The sequence below is a fragment of the Neoarius graeffei genome, chromosome 28 (genome assembly GCF_027579695.1).
Source record: "Neoarius graeffei isolate fNeoGra1 chromosome 28, fNeoGra1.pri, whole genome shotgun sequence".
Taxonomy (NCBI): Eukaryota; Metazoa; Chordata; class Actinopteri; order Siluriformes; family Ariidae; genus Neoarius; species Neoarius graeffei.
In genome coordinates, this window is record NC_083596.1 from 1016135 (window position 1) to 1041903 (window position 25769).

General features: G+C 44.0%; 1 protein-coding gene and 1 long non-coding RNA gene across 4 annotated transcripts in view; one reads left to right on the top strand and one right to left on the bottom strand.

Annotated features, from left to right (window-relative positions):
• Positions 1–10450, top strand: part of LOC132875932 (uncharacterized protein K02A2.6-like) — a 32570-nt gene extending 22120 nt beyond the window's left edge. Inside the window, exons 2-4 of one of the 3 annotated variants that reach the window (XR_009651893.1) lie at positions 9426–9594; positions 9754–9895; positions 10186–10449. Coding sequence is in view for 1 of the 3 variants with exons in the window: in XM_060913090.1 (XP_060769073.1) it covers positions 2857–5298 (2442 nt within the window). In the remaining 2 variants the exon portion in view is untranslated. Of the gene's footprint in view, positions 1–13; positions 6423–9425; positions 9595–9753; positions 9896–10185 lie in introns of those variants that run through there. The other 2 variants (XR_009651894.1, XM_060913090.1) reach the window with 2 other exon arrangements.
• Positions 10451–14981: 4531 nt separating this feature from the next.
• Positions 14982–20254, bottom strand: LOC132875936 (uncharacterized). Its single transcript, XR_009651895.1, has 3 exons — positions 20126–20254; positions 17551–17696; positions 14982–15121 (listed from the first exon to the last, which is right to left on the bottom strand). It is a non-coding gene; the product is annotated as an uncharacterized LOC132875936 (long non-coding RNA).
• Positions 20255–25769: the final 5515 nt, after the last annotated feature.

Genomic DNA, 25769 nt, shown 5'->3' on the forward strand with positions numbered 1-25769 from the left:
CGAAAATGGACAGTTTCGGCGTTCCAGCACCCAAGATGAATTGGGATTCATTGAACTTGCCTGAAGCGTGGCAACGTTTCAAACAGCACGCAGAGCTGATGTTCTCCGGACCTCTGAGGGAGAAACCGGAACAGAACAAGTGCAGTTACCTTCTCTTATGTATCTGGGAGAAAGGGCGGGACGTTTTCAACACATGGACATTAACAGATGACGATGCAATGAAACTACAAACATACTACGGTAAGTACACTGAATATCTCACACCAAAGTCTAACCCAATATATGCAAGATATCACTTCCATGAGAAAATGCAAGGGAATGGGGAAACTTTTGAACACTTTGTCACTGAACTAAAGCTGTTAGTTAAAGACTGTGGGTATCCAAATAGTGACGAGATGGTGTGAGACCGCATTGTCCTCGCAACGAATTCACCGCGAGTGCGGGAAAAGCTGCTTAGCCATGGCGCAGAGCTAACGCTAGACAAGGCCATAGACATCGTGCGCTCTCACGAGCTAGCACAAACCCAGCTCAAGGAGATGGTGGGAGGCAAGGACCTTAACATCGACACTGTACATGCCATAGGCCCAAGATCTGAACACAAACGAACACACAAGACTAACAAACACAAACGAACAAACATGAGTTTCAAAGCTAGGCCAGGAGAGTTAGCCACAGCACACAGAGGCAGTGAATGTGACCGGTGCAGAGGCCTGCACACCACCAAAGACGGCACCTGCCCAGCCAAAGGCAAGCAATGTATGAAATGTAAGAAATTAAATCACTTTGCAAAAGTCTGCAAGTCAAAACAATATACACACACAAACACATATGCAAGGAAAGCCATACATACAGTAGAAGAAGACACTGACAACGAACAAGTAGAATTATTTATTGATGAACTGAAAACACAGGAAAACATAACGAACAGGCTTATGCTGAAATTGAAGTTGGAACTCGGAAAGTTAAATTTAAAATTGACACTGGCACACAGACTAATGCAATACCTCTACACATGTTTGAAAGACTGTTCAGTGATACTGCTATAACACCACCTACCCAAAGACTCACCAGCTATGGGGGAGAGTTCCTCCAAGTGAAGGGCACCTGTCGTTTAAAATGCAAGTACAAGAACACCTCCATCACACCTGTGTGGGTGCAATCAGTTAATTATTGAAATTAAGTGATCAATCTCGTTAAATCAGTCTCATTAAATTTTGAAGGTCAATTATTAAAATGAATCAATCCCATTGAATCATTTACTTTGACTCGTTTGAATTGAATCATACCATAGAATCAGTCTCATTCAGTGAATCATTTAGTGAATCGTTCAATGAATCGTTCAATGAATCATTTAGTGAATCATACCATTAATCCTGGTGCTTAATAATAAATTACCAAACAGCTAAATTATGGTATATTTCCAAATTATTACAATCACTTACCACATTACATAACTTTTATCTGCACCCTTTTGAATTCGAGGGAGATTGGGGACTTCATGTATATATTGTTGTTCACCCAAATAAACACAGTTTGTTTAATAAATGAATTTATTATACAAAGATAAAAAGAAAAATAATAAATCAATATATACAAGCAGTGAGGGGTGTGTGTGTGTGTGTGTGTGTGTGTAGGACTTGACCATGTGTTTAGCCTCGTGTAGCTAACTACACGTGGTGGAGGCCTAGCTTGTTGGTAGCTAAACAAAAGAATGTTATCTAAACAGAACAAAGGATTAGCTCTGTGTTTAGCCTTGTGTTGCTAGTGTGAGTTTGCTAAAGGCCCTTTGGCCTAGCTAAAGTGTGTTTGTTAGGCCTGGTGAGGCCTACTGAGCACGTGTTGCTAAAGACAAGGGTATTAGCCGTAGCTAACTAAAAGCTAGCTTGTAGATTTCTAGCTGAGGTGTGGTTTATCAGGCCTGATGGCCTGCTGAGCACATGGTAGGCCTTGATTAGCTTTGTGTTGCTAAGCAGACAAAAGGGAAGCTGTAGCTAACCCACTAGCTCATAACCATACTGAATCCACTGAAATCTTGAGATCAAGATGTATAATAATGAAATTATAATGTTAGTAAGAATAAAAGAGAGAGAAGCATGCGCAGCCTATCTATTAAACAACTGAGAGAACATAGAACCAAAATAAATCAACACGCTGCGTGTCTAACAGTGTAACAGATAAACCTGGGTTTAAATTCACACTATTTCAAATAAAAGCAAATTCCTAAGACTATCCTAATTATGCCCAAATGCCAAAATCTTACTTAATCCTGCCTTTAGCAAGATATGAAGAACTATTCGCCGGTGTAGTTTCGGGCCTCGCCGTGGGAGCATGTGAGCAGCTCGTGATGGAGGCGCAGAAAACTTTCGGGTCCAGCGGAGCACTTGGGTGGTTCCCGTGGAAAGCAGAGGATTCTTGGTCCGAACCTCAGCGTTCGTGAGGAAAAGTCTCTGATCAGAATAAGATGCACAGCGCTTTTGAGTTAAAAAGGATTCAATCGCTTCTTAACTTTTAACTGCCTGGGCTGCAGTCGTGACGTCACTTCTAATGCAAGTAAACCGGTTGTAACTCAGGTTGAGTTTAAAGATCGCGCGACTCTAGAGTTTACCTTTGCCAAGGGTAAGTAAGAAAATCGCGCTGAGTGATGGATCTTGCAAGAAAGAAGACGTCTTTCTGGGTGGAGAGCGCGCCTCTTTATACATCCAGATTCATCGGAAGCCAGACGTGAGAGACAAAGATGGAAGCGTTGTCCCATTGTTTTATGTTTCCTTGTATGATGACGTAGATGATCCCGCCCACGCGTGACGTAGGTCACACGGAAGTGGACTGGGAATTGTAGTTCTGACACAAGATGGCGGCATGATACCTACACCTGACTTCTACATAGTTGACACCAAAGCACCACCCATCCTAGGGATGAGAGCTAGCTTGGACTTAAAACTAATCAAGGTGATACTGGCCGTGGGCGAAGAAGAGGTGAAGCCATGCACAGACAACCTTCTCAAGGAATATGCCAGTGTCTTCCAGGGCATAGGTGAATTTCCAGGGGACTGCAACCTCCATGTCGACCCCCATGCCACACCAGTAGTATACCCCCCACGGAGAGTACCAATCGCTCTACGAGAGAGACTGAAACAGGAGCTTGATAAGATGGAAGAGAGCAATGTGATCTGCAAAGTGACAGAGCCCACGGAGTGGGTTAATGCCCTCGTGGTCGTAGGAAAGCCCCAGACTGGTAAGCTGAGGGTCTGCCTGGACCCCAGAGCCCTCAACAAAGCAATCCAAAGGCCCCACTACCCATTACCAAGGTTGGAGGACGTCACCACGAAGCTCGCTGGAGCGAAGTATTTCAGCGTCCTCAACGCCAGATCAGGCTACTGGGCCATAAAGTTGAGTAAACCTTCTTCCCTGCTAACAACATTCAACACCCCCTTCGGCAGATACAGGTTCCTAAGGTTGCCGTTCGGAATAAATTCCGCTCAAGACGAATTCCAGAGATGTGTTGACGAAACATACAAAGGCCTCCCAGGCGTAGCCACCATTGTCAATGACATACTGGCTTTTGGTAAAACAAAGCTTGAACATGACAACAACCTCAGGGCCATGCTGAGATGCATGAGAGAAAGAGGGGTAAGGCTGAACCCTGACAAGTGCCAAATCTGTGTGCCAGAGGTCAGCTACTTTGGCCATACACTATCGTGTGAAGGAGTCAAGCTGGACCCAGCAAAGGTGAAGGCGATAAGAGAAATGCAGCCACCCACAAACAGAGGGGAGTTAGAAACCATCCTTGGAATGGCCAACTACTTGGCCAGGTTCGCACCACGCCTCTCTGAGGTAAATGCACCATTGCGTCAACTGTTAAAGCAGGACAGCGAGTTCCTATGGGACAAAAACCATGACAAAACATTCATGCAGATGAAGGAACTAATAACACATCACCCCGTGCTAGCGTACTTTGATCCTCATAAAGAACTGAGACTCCAGGTAGATGCTTCAAAATGTCGCGTCGGTGCGGTCATGCTCCAAGAGGAAAAGCCCATAGCCTATGCTTCCAAGTCACTCAACAGTACCGAAGTGAACTATGCTCAGATAGAAAAGGAACTGTATGCAGTGTTATTCGGCTGCAAGCGCTTTCATGAATATATGTATGGACAGCGGGTGATTGTAGAGTCTGACCATAAACCGCTAGAAGCAATCCTCCAAAAACCACTGGCTGCAGCACCACCGCGGTTAAAGAGGATGATAATACAGCTCCAGAAATACGACATCCACATCACCCACCACCCCGGTAAGGACATTCCAGTCGCTGACACGTTGTCCCAGAAGTCCATTGAGCACCACGACCGCAGCCTCATGGACAGCATGGAAGCACAGGTACACACACTCATGAGTACTGTTCCAGTGAGTGACAGCAAGCTACTGGAGATCAAGGATGCGACAGCACAGGATCCACAGCTCACTGCGCTCAAAAAAGCCACACAGAATGGATGGCCTGATGACAGGAAGAAATGCCTGCCCAGTATCCAGGAATATTGGAATCACCGATATGAGATTTCTGAGGTGGAAGGCATACTTTTCAAAGGTGAGAAGATAATAGCCCCTCTGAGCCTCAGAGGAAACATGATCCAACGCATACACACAGGACACATGGGCGTGGAAAAAAGCAAACACAGAACGAGAGACCTCCTGTTCTGGCCTGGGATGGGCAAACAGATTGAAACAACAGTGGGACAGTGCAGTATATGCCAAGAAAGACGTGGTGCCAACCCTAGAGAACCCCTGCTGTCACACAACATACCCGAGAGACCATGGAAAGTAGTAGATACAGACCTCTTCACATGGAACACTCAAGCATTCATCATCATTGTAGATTATTACAGTAGATTCTTCAAAATGGCGAGGCTTACCAGCTACACCTCATCTGCGGTAATCTCCAAACTCAAATCCGCATTTGCTCATCACGGCATTGCAGAGACAGTCATCAGTGACAACGGACCGTGCTACAGCTCTGAGGAGTTCCGCCGCTTCGCCAACACGTGGGGTTTCACCCACACCACCACCAGTCCATGTTACCCCCAGAGCAACGGCCTCGCCAAAAAGACTGTCCAGACGGCAAAGCGCATGCTGGACAAGGCAAGGCAAGTTTATTTATATAGTGCATTTCATACACAGTGGCAGTTCAATGTGCTTTACAGAGGAAATGCAAAAGCTGGAAACAGAGACCCCTACCTTGCTCTGCTGGAGTACAGGAACACTCCAGTGGACAACCTCCGATCACCTGCCCAGCTTCTGATGAGCTGACGACTATGCGCCATACTCCCAGTGACCAGCAGGCAACTGCAGCCACAGGTTGTACCCCGGAAAGCCGTCCAAGATCGGCGAAAGGCATGCCAACACCGTCAACAAGTGTACTTCAACAGAGGTACCAAGGCACTGCCTCACTTACCTGTTGGCGCACCTGTCCGCTTCTGTCAGGATGACGGATCATGGAGACCTGCGACAGTAACACAACATGCACACACACATAGGACCTACCACGTGCAGACAGGAGATGGACAGACTCTGCGGCGCAACCGCTGGCACCTCCGTGAAAGCAGAGATGCCCCAGACACCAGGGACACACAACACACAGACATAGACACGCAACATGCAGACATGCAACACACAGACATGCACACCAACAACACACAACCCCCACACCCTGCACCTACCAATCACCTGAGACCCGCAGACCAACATCACCCTGGTTACACAACAAGGTCTGGCCGCATTTCCAGGCCAAGGCAAGTTCTCGACCTGTAATGTAAAGGGTGTAGGCGGATCACTATCCAAACAAAAAAAGAAAAAAAAATCTACTTACCTGTCACTTGATTCACCTGTTACTTGAAAATGCGTTAACTTACCTGTTGTTTATTGTTGTTTGACTTACCTGTTACCTAAAAGAAAAAAAAGATAATGAGTTCACTACCTGAGTCCACTTACATGTGACCTGAATCTTACAAGAAATTTACACTTTTCTTCCTACTTAGAATGCTACTGAATTCATTGCGCTTACCTTATCTCTGCTGCCTGTACTTGTTTACATTTAGCAATGACACTAATGACCAGAGAATGTACTTTTCAGATTCCTTACAAGTGCCTTAAGCACACGTTCATGAAGTTAATGAATGGAATGCAACTTTCTCTTTAGTGCCCCAAGCACAACTGTTGTGTTAACCAATTGAATGTCATATATCCTAAGTGTTTTAAACACAAGTGTTCATCTCATCTCATTATCTCTAGCCGCTTTATCCTTCTACAGGGTCGCAGGCAAGCTGGATCCTATCCCAGCTGACTACGGGTGAAAGGCGGGGTACACCCTGGACAAGTCGCCAGGTCATCACAGGGCTGACACATAGACACAGACAACCATTCACACTCACATTCACACCTACGCTCAATTTAGAGTCACCAGTTAACCTAACCTGCATGTCTTTGGACTGTGGGGGAAACCGGAGCACCCGGAGGAAACCCACGCGGACACGGGGAGAACATGCAAACTCCACACAGAAAGGCCCTCGCCGGCCCCGGGGCTCGAACCCAGGACCTTCTTGCTGTGAGGTGACAGCGCTAACCACTACACCACCGTGCCGCCCCAACACAAGTGTTCTGTTCATGAAATGAATATTTTGTGTTTATGTGATGCCATTTTTCTCTTAAGAAGGGAGCTGTAACATCCTGACTGTATGTCCTGAAAGGGACACCGTAGCCCCTGGGCATTATCCCAGTGCTCCTGCGAGATTTGTATGTTATCTTCTAAATGGTGGAATAAACGACCAGTCAGTTATGTCCAGTGTGCGTCCCAGTATTCTTATATAAGTTAGTTTAGCCAGTGTGCAAACAGGGAAACATTACAGCCAATAGTCTGGACTTTTGCAGCTCATGAGTAGCTTACAAGTGCTTTCAATCTTTAACATGATTACATGCCGTTTTTGTAGCAAAACACTGCTAACATTGAGATATATAGGGAGTAGTGAGTAGTGAACGAGTGAGAGATTTCGGACACAGGGAACGTCGGCGGATGTTGGTCACTTTGATTTCCGCTGTACGTTTTACTTCCGTCCTACGATGTCTCGCACAAGTCTCAACAAATCTCATTTACAGCCATTGCTTTGATATATGGACTGATCTATTACAGAGCAGATTTCAAACACTCAGAACTAAAAAATTGCCTTCAGTTCCTCTTTAACACGTGCAGTAGTGATTGGCTGAGAGCATGAATCAGATCACCTCTCAGCCAATCACAGCACATCTAAGATAAGGATACGGAAATTCCTGGAATTATCCAAATCAGTGTAAACAATGACACGTGGAACTCTCCGAATGCTGAAAATATGCTTATTCGATCAATACACGGGCAAAACTCAGGCGGTCTGTATTTGTACGTAATTATGCTTCAAATCCGTAGCTGCTACGCCCAAATCATGTACATTGGCATCTTTGCTTTAGTGGGACTAACGGCACATGGCAGGACTCAGGGATGTTTCTGCTCCCGGAAGTGTAGCTCGATGGATGTTTTTTGTTTTCTGCACCACTCTATAAGTGGAAACTCTCGAGGCTCTACCCAGGAGAGCGTCGGTTTACGGAACCGGCCTGTCGAGCAGACTTTTTCCTTATTCTGATGTCTGATGCGAACATTAAGTCCAGGTGTACAGGTGTTCCTAATAATGTGGATGCTCAGTGCACAGTAATACAGGGCCCGTTTACACGAGGACGCTGTCGGGTAAAAACGACTAAATATTTTATCAGAAGTGCCTTTCGTTTACACGAGGACGGCGTTTCCGAGGCTGAAAAACGGATAAAATTGAAAACGCCTTCCAAAGTGGATAAGTTTAAAAACGGCCCCCATTGCGTATCCGTCTAAACTACCCAATACGCGAAACTCTGCTCGGATCTGCTCACGTCGGGTACGCGTTTACGTCATACATGTGTCATATACTGTACATGCCAGCCCGGGAAGTAAGAAAGTAAGTGGGGGTGTCGTGGCTCAGATGGCTAAGGCATCATACCATAAAATCCAGGGACCCAGGTTCGGTTCCGACCCGAGGTCATTTCCCGATCCCTCCCTGTCTCTTTCTCCCACTCATTTCCTGTCTCTCTACACTGTCCTATCCAAAAAAAAAAAAGTAAGTGCATGTCTGATTACACCCGATCCAACAGACCTTCAAGCTGCTCTGTGTTTTAATGCAGTAGATGTGTTTTCCTGCTCACCCGCCCGGCTGGAGCTCCTCAGTTTGGTGTCACCAAGTTACACACGCACACGCGCGCCGCCTATTCAAGCCGCTCGTGAAACCATAAACCCGAGACTGAAAACAAAACTAGCAGCCGAACGGGTTTATTTTGCTGAGATGGACACTGCCTTTTCTCTTCTTCACCGAAACAAGAGTGAGTGTTACTTAATAAAGGCAGATTAAAAGAGTTTCGGTTTGCTCCTGCTCCTCCCTCGAGCACTACAGTACCTCAGCCGGACCGGTGTTCTGTAAAGTTATCCTAGCAAGTTCTCATACAGACCGTTTTATTATTCAAAATAAGTCATTACAAATTATTTGACTCGGCCAAAGACTCGACCAATACGCACAAAACATAAAAATCGGCAAATGCGTGAAATTCTCACCGATTTTCTATCAGCCCAGCTGATCGGTGGGACAAAACTACTGTTAAATTTTCCTACCCTCCTGGATTTCGCGCATGCGTAGTAGGCTTGGTAGGATAACTTGACAGAACAGCGGTGCAGATCAGACAAGACAGAAGACGTTGCGCATGCGTGCAGACATAGCGGAGACATTTATGCGTCACCGTATAGACGCAGATTTCCTCCTTGAAAACGGTCGTGTAGACGCGGAAAAAAGTGAGAACAAAAACGGACTTTTGCGTTTTTGTTTTATACCGTCCCCGTGTAAAGTGGGCCACAGTGTAGAAAAATATCCAGGATGATGTTTAATACGTATAAGATTTCGCAAATAGTGTTGCAGAGAATTTATTAATCTATTTAAGCCAGGAATAATGATAATAACAGCTTAAGCAGATGTCAAGAGATCCATATAGCATGGAAGTTTTATTTTCGGGATTGAATTTTATTTTTGCTCGTCTGTGCATGTGAGTGTGTGAGGGTGTGAGTGTGTGTGTGTAAGTGAACACACACACACACATTTACACACAGTACCAGGCCTGAGTGGGTACTGATGGATGGGATAAAGCACACACCCTCACACACTCACATGCACAGACGAGCAAAAATAAAATCCAATCCCGAAAATAAAACTTCCATGCTATATGGATCTCTTGACATCTGCTTAAGCTGTTATTATCTCCCTATCTGTGCCCTGAAAAGTGTCAGGAGCCCAACCATTCGTTTCACTTACATTTGAGTGTGATTCCTTCTTTTTTAGGGCGATCCTGCTTTACTTCCACACGGTTTATGCTCAGTGTTGACAGAACCATTGTTCAAGAGAACATCCCCTCCTTTGTGTCGTCAATATGTATGATGTTTGGAAGCCACTACAGCTTCAGCATCCATTATCCATCCGAGCTGGCATCCACCCTAGAGTTCCTGCAGAGGTGTGTTATTTTGGATTGTTCAGCCAACATTTTCTCTGTATTGAACTGTAACAACAACAAAAAAGTAAAAAAGTTGCTTGATGTGGTATTTTATTGTTGTTGTTTTGGAAGTTACGTTATCATTAATACATTTTGTCTGTTTTTCTTCTGTTTCCCAAGGTGCTTTTTCTCCATAAATCCTGAGAAGGGGACAAAAGTAGAGAAGTCCAGTACCTCCTGTCTACACGTGAACCCCAGAGTCCTCACCTTGATCCAAGACCTTTCAGATCATGAGTGGCGGGACATCTGAATATGGACTCAAGTAAGCCGTGGTTTGTGGTGATGTCCTAGTCACAGATAAAACTTTTCTGTGGGTGGGTTAGTTCTTTAAACTTTAACAGTAAACATTACAGATGAAAATCTTTGTTTGAAGTTGTGAGTTTGATTGTGTTTGTGAGTGTGCATGTAAGTCTGTGTCTGTGAGTCTTAGTGCATCTGTGAGTCAGTCTGTCGGTGTCTGTGTGCGTCTGTGTGTTTGTGAGTCTCAGTGTGTCTGTAAGTCTGTGTATTTTATCATTCATATATTTGTCTGTTTATCTTCTGTTTCCCAAGATACTACTTCTCCATCAACACAGAGGGCATGGAAGTGGAGAAGAGCAGCAGTTCCCGTCTACACTTGAACCCCAGAGTCCTCACCTTGATCCAAGAAGGTTTCTTATGGTTGCTTAGTTACTTAAGCTTGCATTATTATGTTACATATTAAAATATTGGTTTGAAGTTGTGACAGTCTGGTTGCACGTGTGTTTCTTTATATTCAAGGCCTTATTCCAAATGTTTTTTTTTCCAAGAGGAAAAGGAAAATAAATATTTTATTCTTTAGTTTAAAATTAAGAAAAACAAAACACACACACAACTGTTTAAAAGTTTTTGAAAAGTATTTTGCATACCTTGTCAAAATAATAAAATGCGGGTTTGAAATGACAAGTTGTTATTGTATTTGTTTTTTAAAAGTTGCTGCATAACACAGGTTACAGTTCTCTTCACATTTATGGTAAAAGTCAAACATAAAAATAAAGTGCAGTTTAAATGTAACCATCAAATATAGAAGCATTCAATCTACCTTTTAATGTATAGGAAAAAAAACATTTTATCTGTGTCACAGTTTTCTTGAGGTGGCTTAGTTCTTTTGTTTTAACAGTAAACATTACAAACGAAAATCTTTGTTTGACATTGTGTCAGAGTTTGTGTTGGTGTGTTTGCCTGTGAGTCTGTTTGTGAGTCTTGGTGTGTCTGTGAGTCTGTCTATATTTACTACTCATTTAATGAAGACATTCCTTAAAGGACATGGGACATGGATTTTTACCTGGGCATAATTATGTATAAAGGACATAAGAAATGCCATCTAAATCACTGCAGGGCGTCAAAAATGTGAAAATCATCACATTATTCAAGTTTTTTTTATACATCAGCGTAAAACAAGGATTCGTTAATGAGCTAGGTGGTCACGTGACCCGTGACGCAGCAAAAACTTTCCAAGGAGCCAGCGCTTGGGAATCTAATGTAAACAGGTTACCGAAATGGACACCATCGACAGTGACATTCCCGATGTTTCACAGAGATGTGAAGTTAGACCCTATCAATTCGAACCGATAGCTGGAAATTCACATGAACATGGATCTTGTCTTTACTCTGACGGGTCAGATGATTCTGAGAGTGAGAGTTCATTCAGCCCTCATGAAACTGAAAGCGGTCGGCTCGATAACACTTCCTGGTAAGTTAAAAACAATTCTGCTCAAAGGCTAATGATCTGTTGAAAGAAGTATTATTTTTGTATCATACATTGAAAGTTCATCATAGATCTAGCTAAAGTCCGTTGCAAGCTAGTTTTTTTTTGCTGATATTTTTCGAGATTGATTGAGATACAATGCTTCCGAGATGAAAACATTCAAAATGGCGAAACGAGTCAGAATTATGATAATCAATAATTGATACACCCCAAATTATAATACTAATCCTTACCCCGGCTTTCAGTCGCTTAGCGCAGAGGTCTTCAACATGGGGGTCGCGAAATCGCACCGGATCACTCATATCAACAAAAATATTCCTGCCCTGTCCCCTGGCCTCCATGCAGGGATGCAAACAGCGCGCCTTTCGGCGGATGCCGCCTTTTTCACGGCTGAATCGCGCAGATCCGATTTAAAAAAAAAATAGTGATATTAATTCATGAAACATGAAGTATAAGGATGAGAAAAAACAGTTTAAATTGGGAAGCTGCGCACATTTGTGCAGCCTGGCGCAAATGTGCGCAGCTTCCCGATTTAAACTGTTTTTTTTTCTCATCCTTATACTTCCTGTTTCATGTTTCATGAATTAATATCGCTCAGTACCTGAGTATTAATGTTGAAAGAATCCTCAGTGAAATGGTCCGAACACAGTTTGTGGGAAACAGTAGGTGCAAAGTTTTTTTCAACAGGTGTTCTGTAAAGTTATCCTACCGCTTGGATTTGTCCTACCAAGCCTACTGCGCATGCGCGAAGCCTACTGCGCATGCGCAGGTGAGCCCACACTTTCCTCAGCTTCGGGTCCTTGGGGAATGCAAAAAAACTTACTCCAGGGCATTTCCCATTGGAATTATTGCAACCATAAGCAGCACAATACACCATGATGTCCAATGTATGATGTCCAATGTACTTTAAAGACTATAAAAACAATTTTCTTGTCATCCACTTCTCCAATCATCTACCCGCTTGTGCTGTGCCCGAAAGTTTTTGCTACGTATGATCACATGACAGCGGCTCTTCCGGTTGCAAAAAATGCATATCGGAAGTCGAGCAGAAATGCCATATAATCATCACGAATATAACGATTTTGCTGAAGTTAATAGATGATTTTGTATTTGTTGATGCAATTAATTCATATTTTTAATGGAAAGAAACTGAAATAGCGTGCATTTATGTTTCATGTCCCATATCCTTTAAAGAATTCAATGATAGCATGTAGATGTTAATTTCACTACAAAACATTGCTATTAATACTACAAAATATCTCATCTCATCTCATTATCTGTAGCCGCTTTATCCTGTCCTACAGGGTTGCAGGCAAGCTGGATCCTATCCCAGCTGACTACGGGCGAAAGGCGGGGTTCACCCTGGACAAGTCGCCAGGTCATCACAGGGCTAACACATAGACACAGACAACCATTCACACTCACATTCACACCTACGCTCAATTTAGAGTCACCAGTTAACCTAACCTGCATGTCTTTGGACTGTGGGGGAAACCGGAGCACCCGGAGGAAACCTACGCGGACACGGGGAGAACATGCAAACTCCACACAGAAAGGCCCTCGCTGGCCACGGGGCTCGAACCCAGACCTTCTTGCTGTGAGGCGACAGCACTAACCACTACACCACTGTGCCGCCCCACTACAAAATATATTACATGAAACACAACCTTTTAATAAAATAAGCAGAAAAATTCAGTAAAATTACTGTCTTATAATGAGCCTTTTACAGTTTAATAATGTCTTGTGTCTGATTTTTTTCAGTGAAATTGAATGGGATTAGATGTAAAATAAGCAACCGCCGCATGTAAATTGTACAGGAAAAAATGGCTTTAATAAAGGCATAGTCATGCTAATTTGGCTGAAAAGGGATGTTGAATTTACCAGTTTAGCATGTAATTTTTATAATGTTATTTTGTAAAGGATAACGGTTTTAAATTGTAAAATTTACAGGTTGCTCTGTAATGTGTTTTACACTCTGCTGTATTTTTTACATTATTATTCTGGCAACCACAGCTGCCAGTTTTTTTTCCGTAAAAACAGAATTTTTTTTTACAGTGTACAGAATATTTTCCGATTAATTTAAATCAACTTCTACTCTGTGTCCTGTCAGCACCAGACTGTGCTTCCAAGCTACGCTCCCGGACCACCCTTCTGGACTGTATTTCCCAGAGATAGATAGATTTATTGAGTTAAATTATATGCAATATACTAATATACAATTTAACTAAATACATGAAACTAAACCAAGGATCGCACAACAAAGTGTAAAACACTTCTCTCCACTGTGGTCCTAAGAAAAGTTTCAGGATGGTGCCATGCTGACTGTAGAGTAGAGAGCACTGCAGTCTGGGGCCACGCCCTTGCACAGTATCACATCCTGGATTACACACACCTGCCTGGAGTTTGTGTAGTTATCAGTTGTGGTTGATCTGTGTTTTGTATGGAGAGGGAGGTTTATTTGCATTTTACTACCAGTGGCTTCTTTCTTTTATTCTATTCTACTGTATTTTCATGACTGTCTATTCTTTTCTACAAACTACAAAGAATCTCATCTCATCTCATCTCATTATCTCTAGCCGCTTTATCCTTCTACAGGGTCGCAGGCAAGCTGGAGCCTATCCCAGCTGACTACGGGCGAAAGGCGGGGTACACCCTGGACAAGTCGCCAGGTCATCACAGGGCTGACACATAGACACAGACAACCATTCACACTCACATTCACACCTACGGTCAATTTAGAGTCACCAGTTAACCTAACCTGCATGTCTTTGGACTGTGGGGGAAACCGGAGCACCCGGAGGAAACCCACGCGGACATGGGGAGAACATGCAAACTCCACACAGAAAGGCCCTCGCCGGCCCCGGGGCTCGAACCCAGGACCTTCTTGCTGTGAGGCGACAGTGCTAACCACTACACCACCGTGCCGCCCCCACTACAAAGAATATGTATAAGATTTTGTCATACTCTTGTCTACGTCTTCAAAATGCCTCCTATTCCTTTCTGTTCTCTCATAATATACTCTATTATATTGTCTATCCTATTCCTTTTTTTTGGTCATGTTCTGTTCTGTGAACATGCATTCTATTCTCTATGTTCTATCTTAATATATACTAATTTGTCATAGTCTATTCTATTCTCCCCTAAGTTATCCTACTCTATCCTTTTCTATTCTCTGTTTCTATCATGGATAGAAATCCTGGGTCTGACTTTAAACTGTAACCGGTGGTGAGTCTCAGGTCCGGGAGGACTTGAGTATTGGGGAAAGTGGAGTTACCCTTAATCACCATTGCTCCCAGGTCTGCTCTGACCCGGAGTGGTAGCACCTGCCTGGGTTCCAGCTATGGGTTAAATAGTACATCACCAATAAGGCGCTGGCAGCAGGGCGCTTTTCGGTGCAGTGTGGCAGATGAACCCAACAGGGTCAGTGGCACACCACCAGATGGCATGTGGAAGAGCCACTCAAATGGCCAATGGATGGCATCACTCGGCAAGTTAGATGTCACAACAGGGCAACTTCCATACCCATCAGATCTGTGGCACTTTTGTGCACCACTGGGCATCAGGTCTGGAGGTCCAGAGAGACAACATGATGGGGGCATGACATTGTTTGTCTTACCTTACTGTGCAGGGCACTTCATTGGGGGAGGAGCTCTGGTGCAGGCCTTGTGGCCTGTCTCCGTTTCTGCGCATCCTGGTGAAGCAGTCATCATCGCTAGCGATGGCCAGCCGCCGCCAACTGCCAGTGTTTTTCAAAGCATCTTACTGTGGAAAAAAAACACGGAAAACTTGTAAATTATGGACAGACAGTGTGGAACTCATCTCATCTCATCTCATCTCATCTCATCTCATTATCTCTAGCTGCTTTATCCTGTCCTACAGGGTCGCAGGCAAGCTGGAGCCTATCCCAGCTGACTACGGGCGAAAGGCGGGGTACACGCTGGACAAGTCGCCAGGTCATCACAGGGCTGACACATAGACACAGACAACCATTCACACTCACATTCACACCTACGCTCAATTTAGAGTCACCAGTTAACCTAACCTGCATGTCTTTGGACTGTGGGGGAAACCGGAGCACCCGGAGGAAACCTACGCGGACACGGGGAGAACATGCAAACTCCACACAGAAAGGCCCTCGCTGGCCACGGGGCTCGAACCCAGACCTTCTTGCTGTGAGGCGACAGCACTAACCACTACACCACCGTGCCGCCCCACTACAAAATATATTACATGAAACACAACCTTTTAATAAAATAAGCAGAAAAATTCAGTAAAATTACTGTCTTATAATGAGCCTTTTACAGTTTAATAATGTCTTGTGTCTGATTTTTTTCAGTGAAATTGAATGGGATTAGATGTAAAATAAGCAACCGCCGCATGTAAATTGTACAGGAAAAAATGGCTTTAATAAAGGCATAGTCATGCTAATTTGGCTGAAAAGGGATGTTGAATTTACCAGTTTAGCATGTAATTTTTATAATGTTATTTTGTAAAGGATAACGGTTTTAAATTGTAAAATTTACAGGTTGCTCTGTAATGTGTTTTACACTCTGCTGTATTTTTTACATTATTATTCTGGCAACCACAGCTGCCAGTTTTTTTTCCGTAAAAACAGAATTTTTTTTTACAGTGTACAGAATATTTTCCGATTAATTTAAATCAACTTCTACTCTGTGTCCTGTCAGCACCAGACTGTGCTTCCAAGCTACGCTCCCGGACCACCCTTCTGGACTGTATTTCCCAGAGATAGATAGATTTATTGAGTTAAATTATATGCAATATACTAATATACAATTTAACTAAATACATGAAACTAAACCAAGGATCGCACAACAAAGTGTAAAACACTTCTCTCCACTGTGGTCCTAAGAAAAGTTTCAGGATGGTGCCATGCTGACTGTAGAGTAGAGAGCACTGCAGTCTGGGGCCACGCCCTTGCACAGTATCACATCCTGGATTACACACACCTGCCTGGAGTTTGTGTAGTTATCAGTTGTGGTTGATCTGTGTTTTGTATGGAGAGGGAGGTTTATTTGCATTTTACTACCAGTGGCTTCTTTCTTTTATTCTATTCTACTGTATTTTCATGACTGTCTATTCTTTTCTACAAACTACAAAGAATCTCATCTCATCTCATCTCATTATCTCTAGCCGCTTTATCCTTCTACAGGGTCGCAGGCAAGCTGGAGCCTATCCCAGCTGACTACGGGCGAAAGGCGGGGTACACCCTGGACAAGTCGCCAGGTCATCACAGGGCTGACACATAGACACAGACAACCATTCACACTCACATTCACACCTACGGTCAATTTAGAGTCACCAGTTAACCTAACCTGCATGTCTTTGGACTGTGGGGGAAACCGGAGCACCCGGAGGAAACCCACGCGGACATGGGGAGAACATGCAAACTCCACACAGAAAGGCCCTCGCCGGCCCCGGGGCTCGAACCCAGGACCTTCTTGCTGTGAGGCGACAGTGCTAACCACTACACCACCGTGCCGCCCCCACTACAAAGAATATGTATAAGATTTTGTCATACTCTTGTCTACGTCTTCAAAATGCCTCCTATTCCTTTCTGTTCTCTCATAATATACTCTATTATATTGTCTATCCTATTCCTTTTTTTTGGTCATGTTCTGTTCTGTGAACATGCATTCTATTCTCTATGTTCTATCTTAATATATACTAATTTGTCATAGTCTATTCTATTCTCCCCTAAGTTATCCTACTCTATCCTTTTCTATTCTCTGTTTCTATCATGGATAGAAATCCTGGGTCTGACTTTAAACTGTAACCGGTGGTGAGTCTCAGGTCCGGGAGGACTTGAGTATTGGGGAAAGTGGAGTTACCCTTAATCACCATTGCTCCCAGGTCTGCTCTGACCCGGAGTGGTAGCACCTGCCTGGGTTCCAGCTATGGGTTAAATAGTACATCACCAATAAGGCGCTGGCAGCAGGGCGCTTTTCGGTGCAGTGTGGCAGATGAACCCAACAGGGTCAGTGGCACACCACCAGATGGCATGTGGAAGAGCCACTCAAATGGCCAATGGATGGCATCACTCGGCAAGTTAGATGTCACAACAGGGCAACTTCCATACCCATCAGATCTGTGGCACTTTTGTGCACCACTGGGCATCAGGTCTGGAGGTCCAGAGAGACAACATGATGGGGGCATGACATTGTTTGTCTTACCTTACTGTGCAGGGCACTTCATTGGGGGAGGAGCTCTGGTGCAGGCCTTGTGGCCTGTCTCCGTTTCTGCGCATCCTGGTGAAGCAGTCATCATCGCTAGCGATGGCCAGCCGCCGCCAACTGCCAGTGTTTTTCAAAGCATCTTACTGTGGAAAAAAAACACGGAAAACTTGTAAATTATGGACAGACAGTGTGGAACTCATCTCATCTCATCTCATCTCATCTCATCTCATTATCTCTAGCTGCTTTATCCTGTCCTACAGGGTCGCAGGCAAGCTGGAGCCTATCCCAGCTGACTACGGGCGAAAGGCGGGGTACACGCTGGACAAGTCGCCAGGTCATCACAGGGCTGACACATAGACACAGACAACCATTCACACTCACATTCACACCTACGCTCAATTTAGAGTCACCAGTTAACCTAACCTGCATGTCTTTGGACTGTGGGGGAAACCGGAGCACCCGGAGGAAACCTACGCGGACACGGGGAGAACATGCAAACTCCACACAGAAAGGCCCTCGCTGGCCACGGGGCTCGAACCCAGACCTTCTTGCTGTGAGGCGACAGCACTAACCACTACACCACCGTGCCGCCCCACTACAAAATATATTACATGAAACACAACCTTTTAATAAAATAAGCAGAAAAATTCAGTAAAATTACTGTCTTATAATGAGCCTTTTACAGTTTAATAATGTCTTGTGTCTGATTTTTTTCAGTGAAATTGAATGGGATTAGATGTAAAATAAGCAACCGCCGCATGTAAATTGTACAGGAAAAAATGGCTTTAATAAAGGCATAGTCATGCTAATTTGGCTGAAAAGGGATGTTGAATTTACCAGTTTAGCATGTAATTTTTATAATGTTATTTTGTAAAGGATAACGGTTTTAAATTGTAAAATTTACAGGTTGCTCTGTAATGTGTTTTACACTCTGCTGTATTTTTTACATTATTATTCTGGCAACCACAGCTGCCAGTTTTTTTTCCGTAAAAACAGAATTTTTTTTTACAGTGTACAGAATATTTTCCGATTAATTTAAATCAACTTCTACTCTGTGTCCTGTCAGCACCAGACTGTGCTTCCAAGCTACGCTCCCGGACCACCCTTCTGGACTGTATTTCCCAGAGATAGATAGATTTATTGAGTTAAATTATATGCAATATACTAATATACAATTTAACTAAATACATGAAACTAAACCAAGGATCGCACAACAAAGTGTAAAACACTTCTCTCCACTGTGGTCCTAAGAAAAGTTTCAGGATGGTGCCATGCTGACTGTAGAGTAGAGAGCACTGCAGTCTGGGGCCACGCCCTTGCACAGTATCACATCCTGGATTACACACACCTGCCTGGAGTTTGTGTAGTTATCAGTTGTGGTTGATCTGTGTTTTGTATGGAGAGGGAGGTTTATTTGCATTTTACTACCAGTGGCTTCTTTCTTTTATTCTATTCTACTGTATTTTCATGACTGTCTATTCTTTTCTACAAACTACAAAGAATCTCATCTCATCTCATCTCATTATCTCTAGCCGCTTTATCCTTCTACAGGGTCGCAGGCAAGCTGGAGCCTATCCCAGCTGACTACGGGCGAAAGGCGGGGTACACCCTGGACAAGTCGCCAGGTCATCACAGGGCTGACACATAGACACAGACAACCATTCACACTCACATTCACACCTACGGTCAATTTAGAGTCACCAGTTAACCTAACCTGCATGTCTTTGGACTGTGGGGGAAACCGGAGCACCCGGAGGAAACCCACGCGGACATGGGGAGAACATGCAAACTCCACACAGAAAGGCCCTCGCCGGCCCCGGGGCTCGAACCCAGGACCTTCTTGCTGTGAGGCGACAGTGCTAACCACTACACCACCGTGCCGCCCCCACTACAAAGAATATGTATAAGATTTTGTCATACTCTTGTCTACGTCTTCAAAATGCCTCCTATTCCTTTCTGTTCTCTCATAATATACTCTATTATATTGTCTATCCTATTCCTTTTTTTTGGTCATGTTCTGTTCTGTGAACATGCATTCTATTCTCTATGTTCTATCTTAATATATACTAATTTGTCATAGTCTATTCTATTCTCCCCTAAGTTATCCTACTCTATCCTTTTCTATTCTCTGTTTCTATCATGGATAGAAATCCTGGGTCTGACTTTAAACTGTAACCGGTGGTGAGTCTCAGGTCCGGGAGGACTTGAGTATTGGGGAAAGTGGAGTTACCCTTAATCACCATTGCTCCCAGGTCTGCTCTGACCCGGAGTGGTAGCACCTGCCTGGGTTCCAGCTATGGGTTAAATAGTACATCACCAATAAGGCGCTGGCAGCAGGGCGCTTTTCGGTGCAGTGTGGCAGATGAACCCAACAGGGTCAGTGGCACACCACCAGATGGCATGTGGAAGAGCCACTCAAATGGCCAATGGATGGCATCACTCGGCAAGTTAGATGTCACAACAGGGCAACTTCCATACCCATCAGATCTGTGGCACTTTTGTGCACCACTGGGCATCAGGTCTGGAGGTCCAGAGAGACAACATGATGGGGGCATGACATTGTTTGTCTTACCTTACTGTGCAGGGCACTTCATTGGGGGAGGAGCTCTGGTGCAGGCCTTGTGGCCTGTCTCCGTTTCTGCGCATCCTGGTGAAGCAGTCATCATCGCTAGCGATGGCCAGCCGCCGCCAACTGCCAGTGTTTTTCAAAGCATCTTACTGTGGAAAAAAAACACGGAAAACTTGTAAATTATGGACAGACAGTGTGGAACTCATCTCATCTCATCTCATCTCATCTCATTATCTCTAGCTGCTTTATCCTGTCCTACAGGGTCGCAGGCAAGCTGGAGCCTATCCCAGCTGACTACGGGCGAAAGGCGGGGTACACGCTGGACAAGTCGCCAGGTCATCACAGGGCTGACACATAGACACAGACAACCATTCACACTCACATTCACACCTACGCTCAATTTAGAGTCACCAGTTAACCTAACCTGCATGTCTTTGGACTGTGGGGGAAACCGGAGCACCCGGAGGAAACCCACGCGGACACGGGGAGAACATGCAAACTCCACACAGAAAGGCCCTCGCCGGCCACGGGGCTCGAACCTGGACCTTCTTGCTGTGAGGCGACAGCGCTAACCACTACACCCAGTGTGGAACTTTATTTATTAATTTACTATATCTTAGCATAATTTATTTAGAAATCAAAACTTAAAAAAAAAAAAAACTTCTAGGGTCCTCTTCATTGTAAAATCTCATCTGTGTTCACTCAGCTTCTGCATGAATGAACACGATTAGCTTAGTTAACTAAAACCTGTCTGTTATCTGCTCGGTTAGCTTAATTTCAGCACAGTTTCTGGTCTGATGTTTTCCTCAGAAGCTAAAAACAGTCACTTATTGTGTGTCTAGTTCAGCAAGACGTTACACAGTGAGTCCTGTTTAACAGACAGATTAATAAATATACATCAAATGTTAGCTGAACTTTTGAAAACGTAGCATGGAACAAAATTATTTGACTGACTGTTGGAGTGCTGCTTGGGCCATTAGAGCCTGTTACACACACACGTGTGTTTGATGACATTTGATAATGGATACCAGTAATCTATAAAGCTCATTGTTAGCATTGGTTTGGGTGAAGAATTTGCCTCATTTCTCTCTCTGTGTAGTCTACAGAACTACTCAAGATCTATATATTATTATGCTATAATGTTTACTAGGAGGTTGGAAGAAAGTGTGATCTGATGTGATATTGGCCTATTGGGGAAGCCATGGCCTAATGGTTAGAGAAGCAGCTTTGGGACCAAAAGGTTGCTGGTTCATAGTCTGGCTAATGCGACAAAGCTCTACGAGCTATTGGTCTGGCCAAGATATTAAGCCCAACTGTTTCCCAGAGCCCGTGGTTGACCCGCCTCCCTGAAATGCCTCAGTTTGCTACTGGTCGAAGCCAGAAAAGGCTGTGATGAAGCTTAAACCAATCACATCACTCTTTCCTCTGATGTATGCGACGCGACGGGGCTAACTGGTAGATTAAACTCTTACCGAAGCCGGTCGGGAGCAAGGCGAAAACGTCCTTCCTTTTAATAAATACCTCCAGGGCTGCTCTTTGCTCCATTTTCAATGAGAACTTCCTGTTGAATGCTTTCAATACAGCATCTATGCGTAATAGATGCGGAAGCGTGAATGAAGCACTTCCGGCATAGATTCTGTAAACAATCTATGGCTTCCGGTCGCAGTTCTATTACGTCAGTGCCTTGAACACGCCTCTACCCAGGGCCGTTGGAGATGCTCAAAGTTGATTGGTTCCCGATTTTTCGGGAGCTTGGAAGAGCTGTAGATAGCTTGCCTGGCCAGACTAAGCTCGCAACAGGCCCTCGTGTTGCGTCAAGCTTAGGATGGGCTGGCCCAGGCTAGCTGGTTCAATTCCCTGGACCAGCAGGAAAGGCTGAAGTGCCCTTGAGCAAGGCACCAAACTGCCAACTGCTCTCCAGGCTGCTCTGGATGTGTTGTATGTCACTCTGGATAAGAGCGTCTGCTAAACACCTCATCTCATTATCTGTAGCCGCTTTATCCTGTTCTACAGGGTCGCAGGCGAGCTGGATCCTATCCCAGCTGACTACGGGCGAAAGGCGGGGTACAACCTGGACAAGTCGCCAGGTCATCACAGGGCTGACACATAGACACAGACAACCATTCACACTCACATTCACACCTACGCTCAATTTAGAGTCACCAGTTAACCTAACCTGCATGTCTTTGGACTGTGGGGGAAACCGGAGCACCCGGAGGAAACCTACGCAGACACGGGGAGAACATGCAAACTCCACACAGAAAGGCCCTCGCTGGCCACGGGGCTCGAACCCGGACCTTCTTGCTGTGAGGTGACAGCACTAACCACTACACCACCGTGCCGCCCCACTAAACACCTGTAAGGTAATATTGAAGGAGAAGCAGCTGAGCTTTGGCAGGATGTGGTTTGAACGTGAGTAAACAGAGCTCAGCTACTGTCCCAATTAAACCATGATTATTGGCTCCTGTCTAAAAGCCTATGGCAACCAATGCTGTTTGCACTTGCCCTTGTGTACACGTTATTTTATCCTGGTTCATGTTTAGCTGATCTCAACGCTGCCAACTGCCACCAGGAAGAGTGGAATAGAGGAGGAGGAAGAGGTTCTGCAGCCAACTGTCTAACTTACTCAGTGTGCTGCACTGAAATGTGAAAAAGGAGAACGTGTATGTGCTTGTTGAACATCTCATTACAAAACCATGAGCATTAATAAGGAGCTGTTTTCCACCTAAGAGCCTCCACCCTTCTGGGGAGGCTTTACACTGATTTTGGAGCATTGCTGTGTGTATATACACTGTAAAAAGAATCATTTTCAAATTGTAAACTGGAATTGGGATTCAAAGTTGAATGAATAGCTAAATATTCCTTCCGAATGTTGAGGTAACACTTAAAAAATGAGTTGAGTGATATTTTTTCCTTCTCTCATCTGAAGTTCAAGTGATATGAGAAAGAGAGTTGAGCTAAATTAGATTCTTAATTTCTTGTTGAAAGCGTTTTGTCACCACATGTGCGCACTTCTTCCTCCTTTGCAATGGCTGACAGACTGTCTGTGATGACTCCATTTTGTGATGAGACACTTAAAGGAAGACTGACTGCCAACATACCTCTGTGCAACTTTAGCTAAAGTTTATTGATACAGATTGATTGGAAGAAAAATATATAGATATTTAGGCACTGTATGAACCATTTCACTTTACATCATTATATAGTTACAATCGAATGTCAAACTTGATGTCAAATAGTTGTTTGGTTACATCTGTAACATCCACGTGTGTTTGCACATGTAGTGCCACTAGTTCTAATCCCCATGCACCTGTTCCTGATTAGAGCTCAATCACAGCACAGACATTTATATGAGGACTCTGAGTAACACACACACACACACACACTTTGTGACAGCCTTGTATTTTGTGTCGCTTTTGTGGTTTTGACCCTGTTTGTGTTTTTGGACTGTGAGTATTGTATCCCTCTGATATCCTGTCTGTGTCTCACTCCACCACTGCCTGGTTTTGTCTCTGTTTTGGATCTGTTTGCTGCGTGTTTTCAGTAAAACTCTTCCTGCGATTACAGTGGTGCTTGAAAGTCTGTGAACCCTTTAGAATTTTCTATATTTCTGCATAAATATGACCTAAAACATCATCAGATTTTCACACAAGTCCTAAAAGTAGATAAAGAGAACCCAGTTAAACAAATGAGACAAAAAATATTATACTTGGTCATTTATTTATTGAGGAAAATGATCCAGTATTATATATCTGTGAGTGGCAAAAGTATGTGAACCTCTAGGATTAGCAGTTAATTTGAAGGTGAAATTAGAGTTAGGTGTTTCCAATCAATGGGATGACAATCAGGTGTGAGTGGGCACCCTGTTTTATTTAAAGAACAGGGATCTATCAAAGTCTGATCTTCACAACACATGTTTGTGGAAGTGTATCATGGCACGAACAAAGGAGATTTCTGAGGACCTCAGAAAAGGCATTGCTGTTGCTCATCAGGCTGGAAAAGGTTACAGAACCATCTCTAAAGAGTTTGGACTCCACCAATCCACAGTCAGACAGATTGTGTACAAATGGAGGAGATTCAACACCATTGTTACCCTCCCCAGGAGTGGTCGACCAACAAAGATCACTCCAAGAGCAAGGCGTGTAATAGTTGGCAAGGTCACTAAGGACCCCAGGGTAACTTCTAAGCAACTGAAGGCCTCTCTCACATTGGCTAATGTTAATGTTCATGAGTCTACCATCAGGAGAACACTGAACAACAATGGTGTGCATGGCAGGGTTGCAAGGAGAAAGCCACTGCTCTCCAAAAAGAACACTGCTGCTCCTCTGCAGTTTGTTAAAGATCACGTGGACAAGCCAGAAGGCTATTGAAAAAATGTTTTGTGGACAGATGAGACCAAAATAGAACTTTTTGGTTTAAATGAGAAGCTTTATGTTTGGAGAAGGAAAAGACCTCATTCCAGCATAAGAACCTTATCTCAACTGTGAAACATGGTGGTGGTAGTATCATGGTTTGGGCCTGTTTTGCTGCATCTGGGCCAGGACGGCTTGCCATCATTGATGGAACAATGAATTCTGAATTATACCAGCCAATTCTAAAGGAAAATGTCAGGACATCTGTCCATGAACTGAATCTCAAGAGAAGGTGGGTCATGCAGTAAAACAACGACCCTAAGCACACAAGTCGTTCTACCAAAGAATGGTTAAAGAAGAATAAAGTTAATGTTTTGGAATGGCCAAGTCAAAGTCCTGACCTTAATCCAATGGAAATGTTGTGGAAGGACCTGAAGCGAGCAGTTCATGTGAGGAAACCCACCAACATCCCAGAGTTGAAGCTGTTCTGTACGGAGGAATGGGCTAAAATTCCTCCAAGCCGGTGTGCAGGACTGATCAACAGTTACCGCAAACGTTTAGTTGCAGTTATTGCTGCACAAGGGGGTCACACCAGATACTGAAAGCAAAGGTTCACATACTTTTGCCACTCACAGATATGGAATATTGGATCATTTTCCTCAATAAATAAATGACCAAGTATAATATTTTTGTCTCCTTTGTTTAACTGGGTTCTCTTTACCTACTTTTAGGACTTGTGTGAAAATCTGATGATGTTTTAGGTCATATTCTCATCTCATCTCATCTCATTATCTCTAGCCGCTTTATCCTGTTCTACAGGGTCGCAGGCGAGCTGGAGCCTATCCCAGCTGACTACGGGCGAAAGGCAGGGTTCACCCTGGACAAGTTGCCAGGTCATCACAGGTAGGTCATATTTATGCAGAAATATAGAAAATTCTAAAGGGTTCACAAACTTACAAGCACCACTGTACATCCATCTATCGCCCTTACACGACACAAACTGTCAACTGTCCAACAAGTGAGTGGACTAATAAAACTGTTTTAACTCGTTTTATATGAAACTGTAATGAATATTTTCTGTAAAATGTGTTCATAAATAGTTCCACATTATTTTTTTTAAAAAGCAAATTAAAAACAAGTGCTGGATAAAAACCCATTTGTCTTGTGTAAATAAAGATGCACATTTCGTTGTCTGGTGGTCACGTGTTTTATGAAATACGTTGCCTTGCACTTATGATCCGGTTCCCTGTGGTAGGACATGGACGCATGTATGGTCATGAAAGCCATCAAAAATC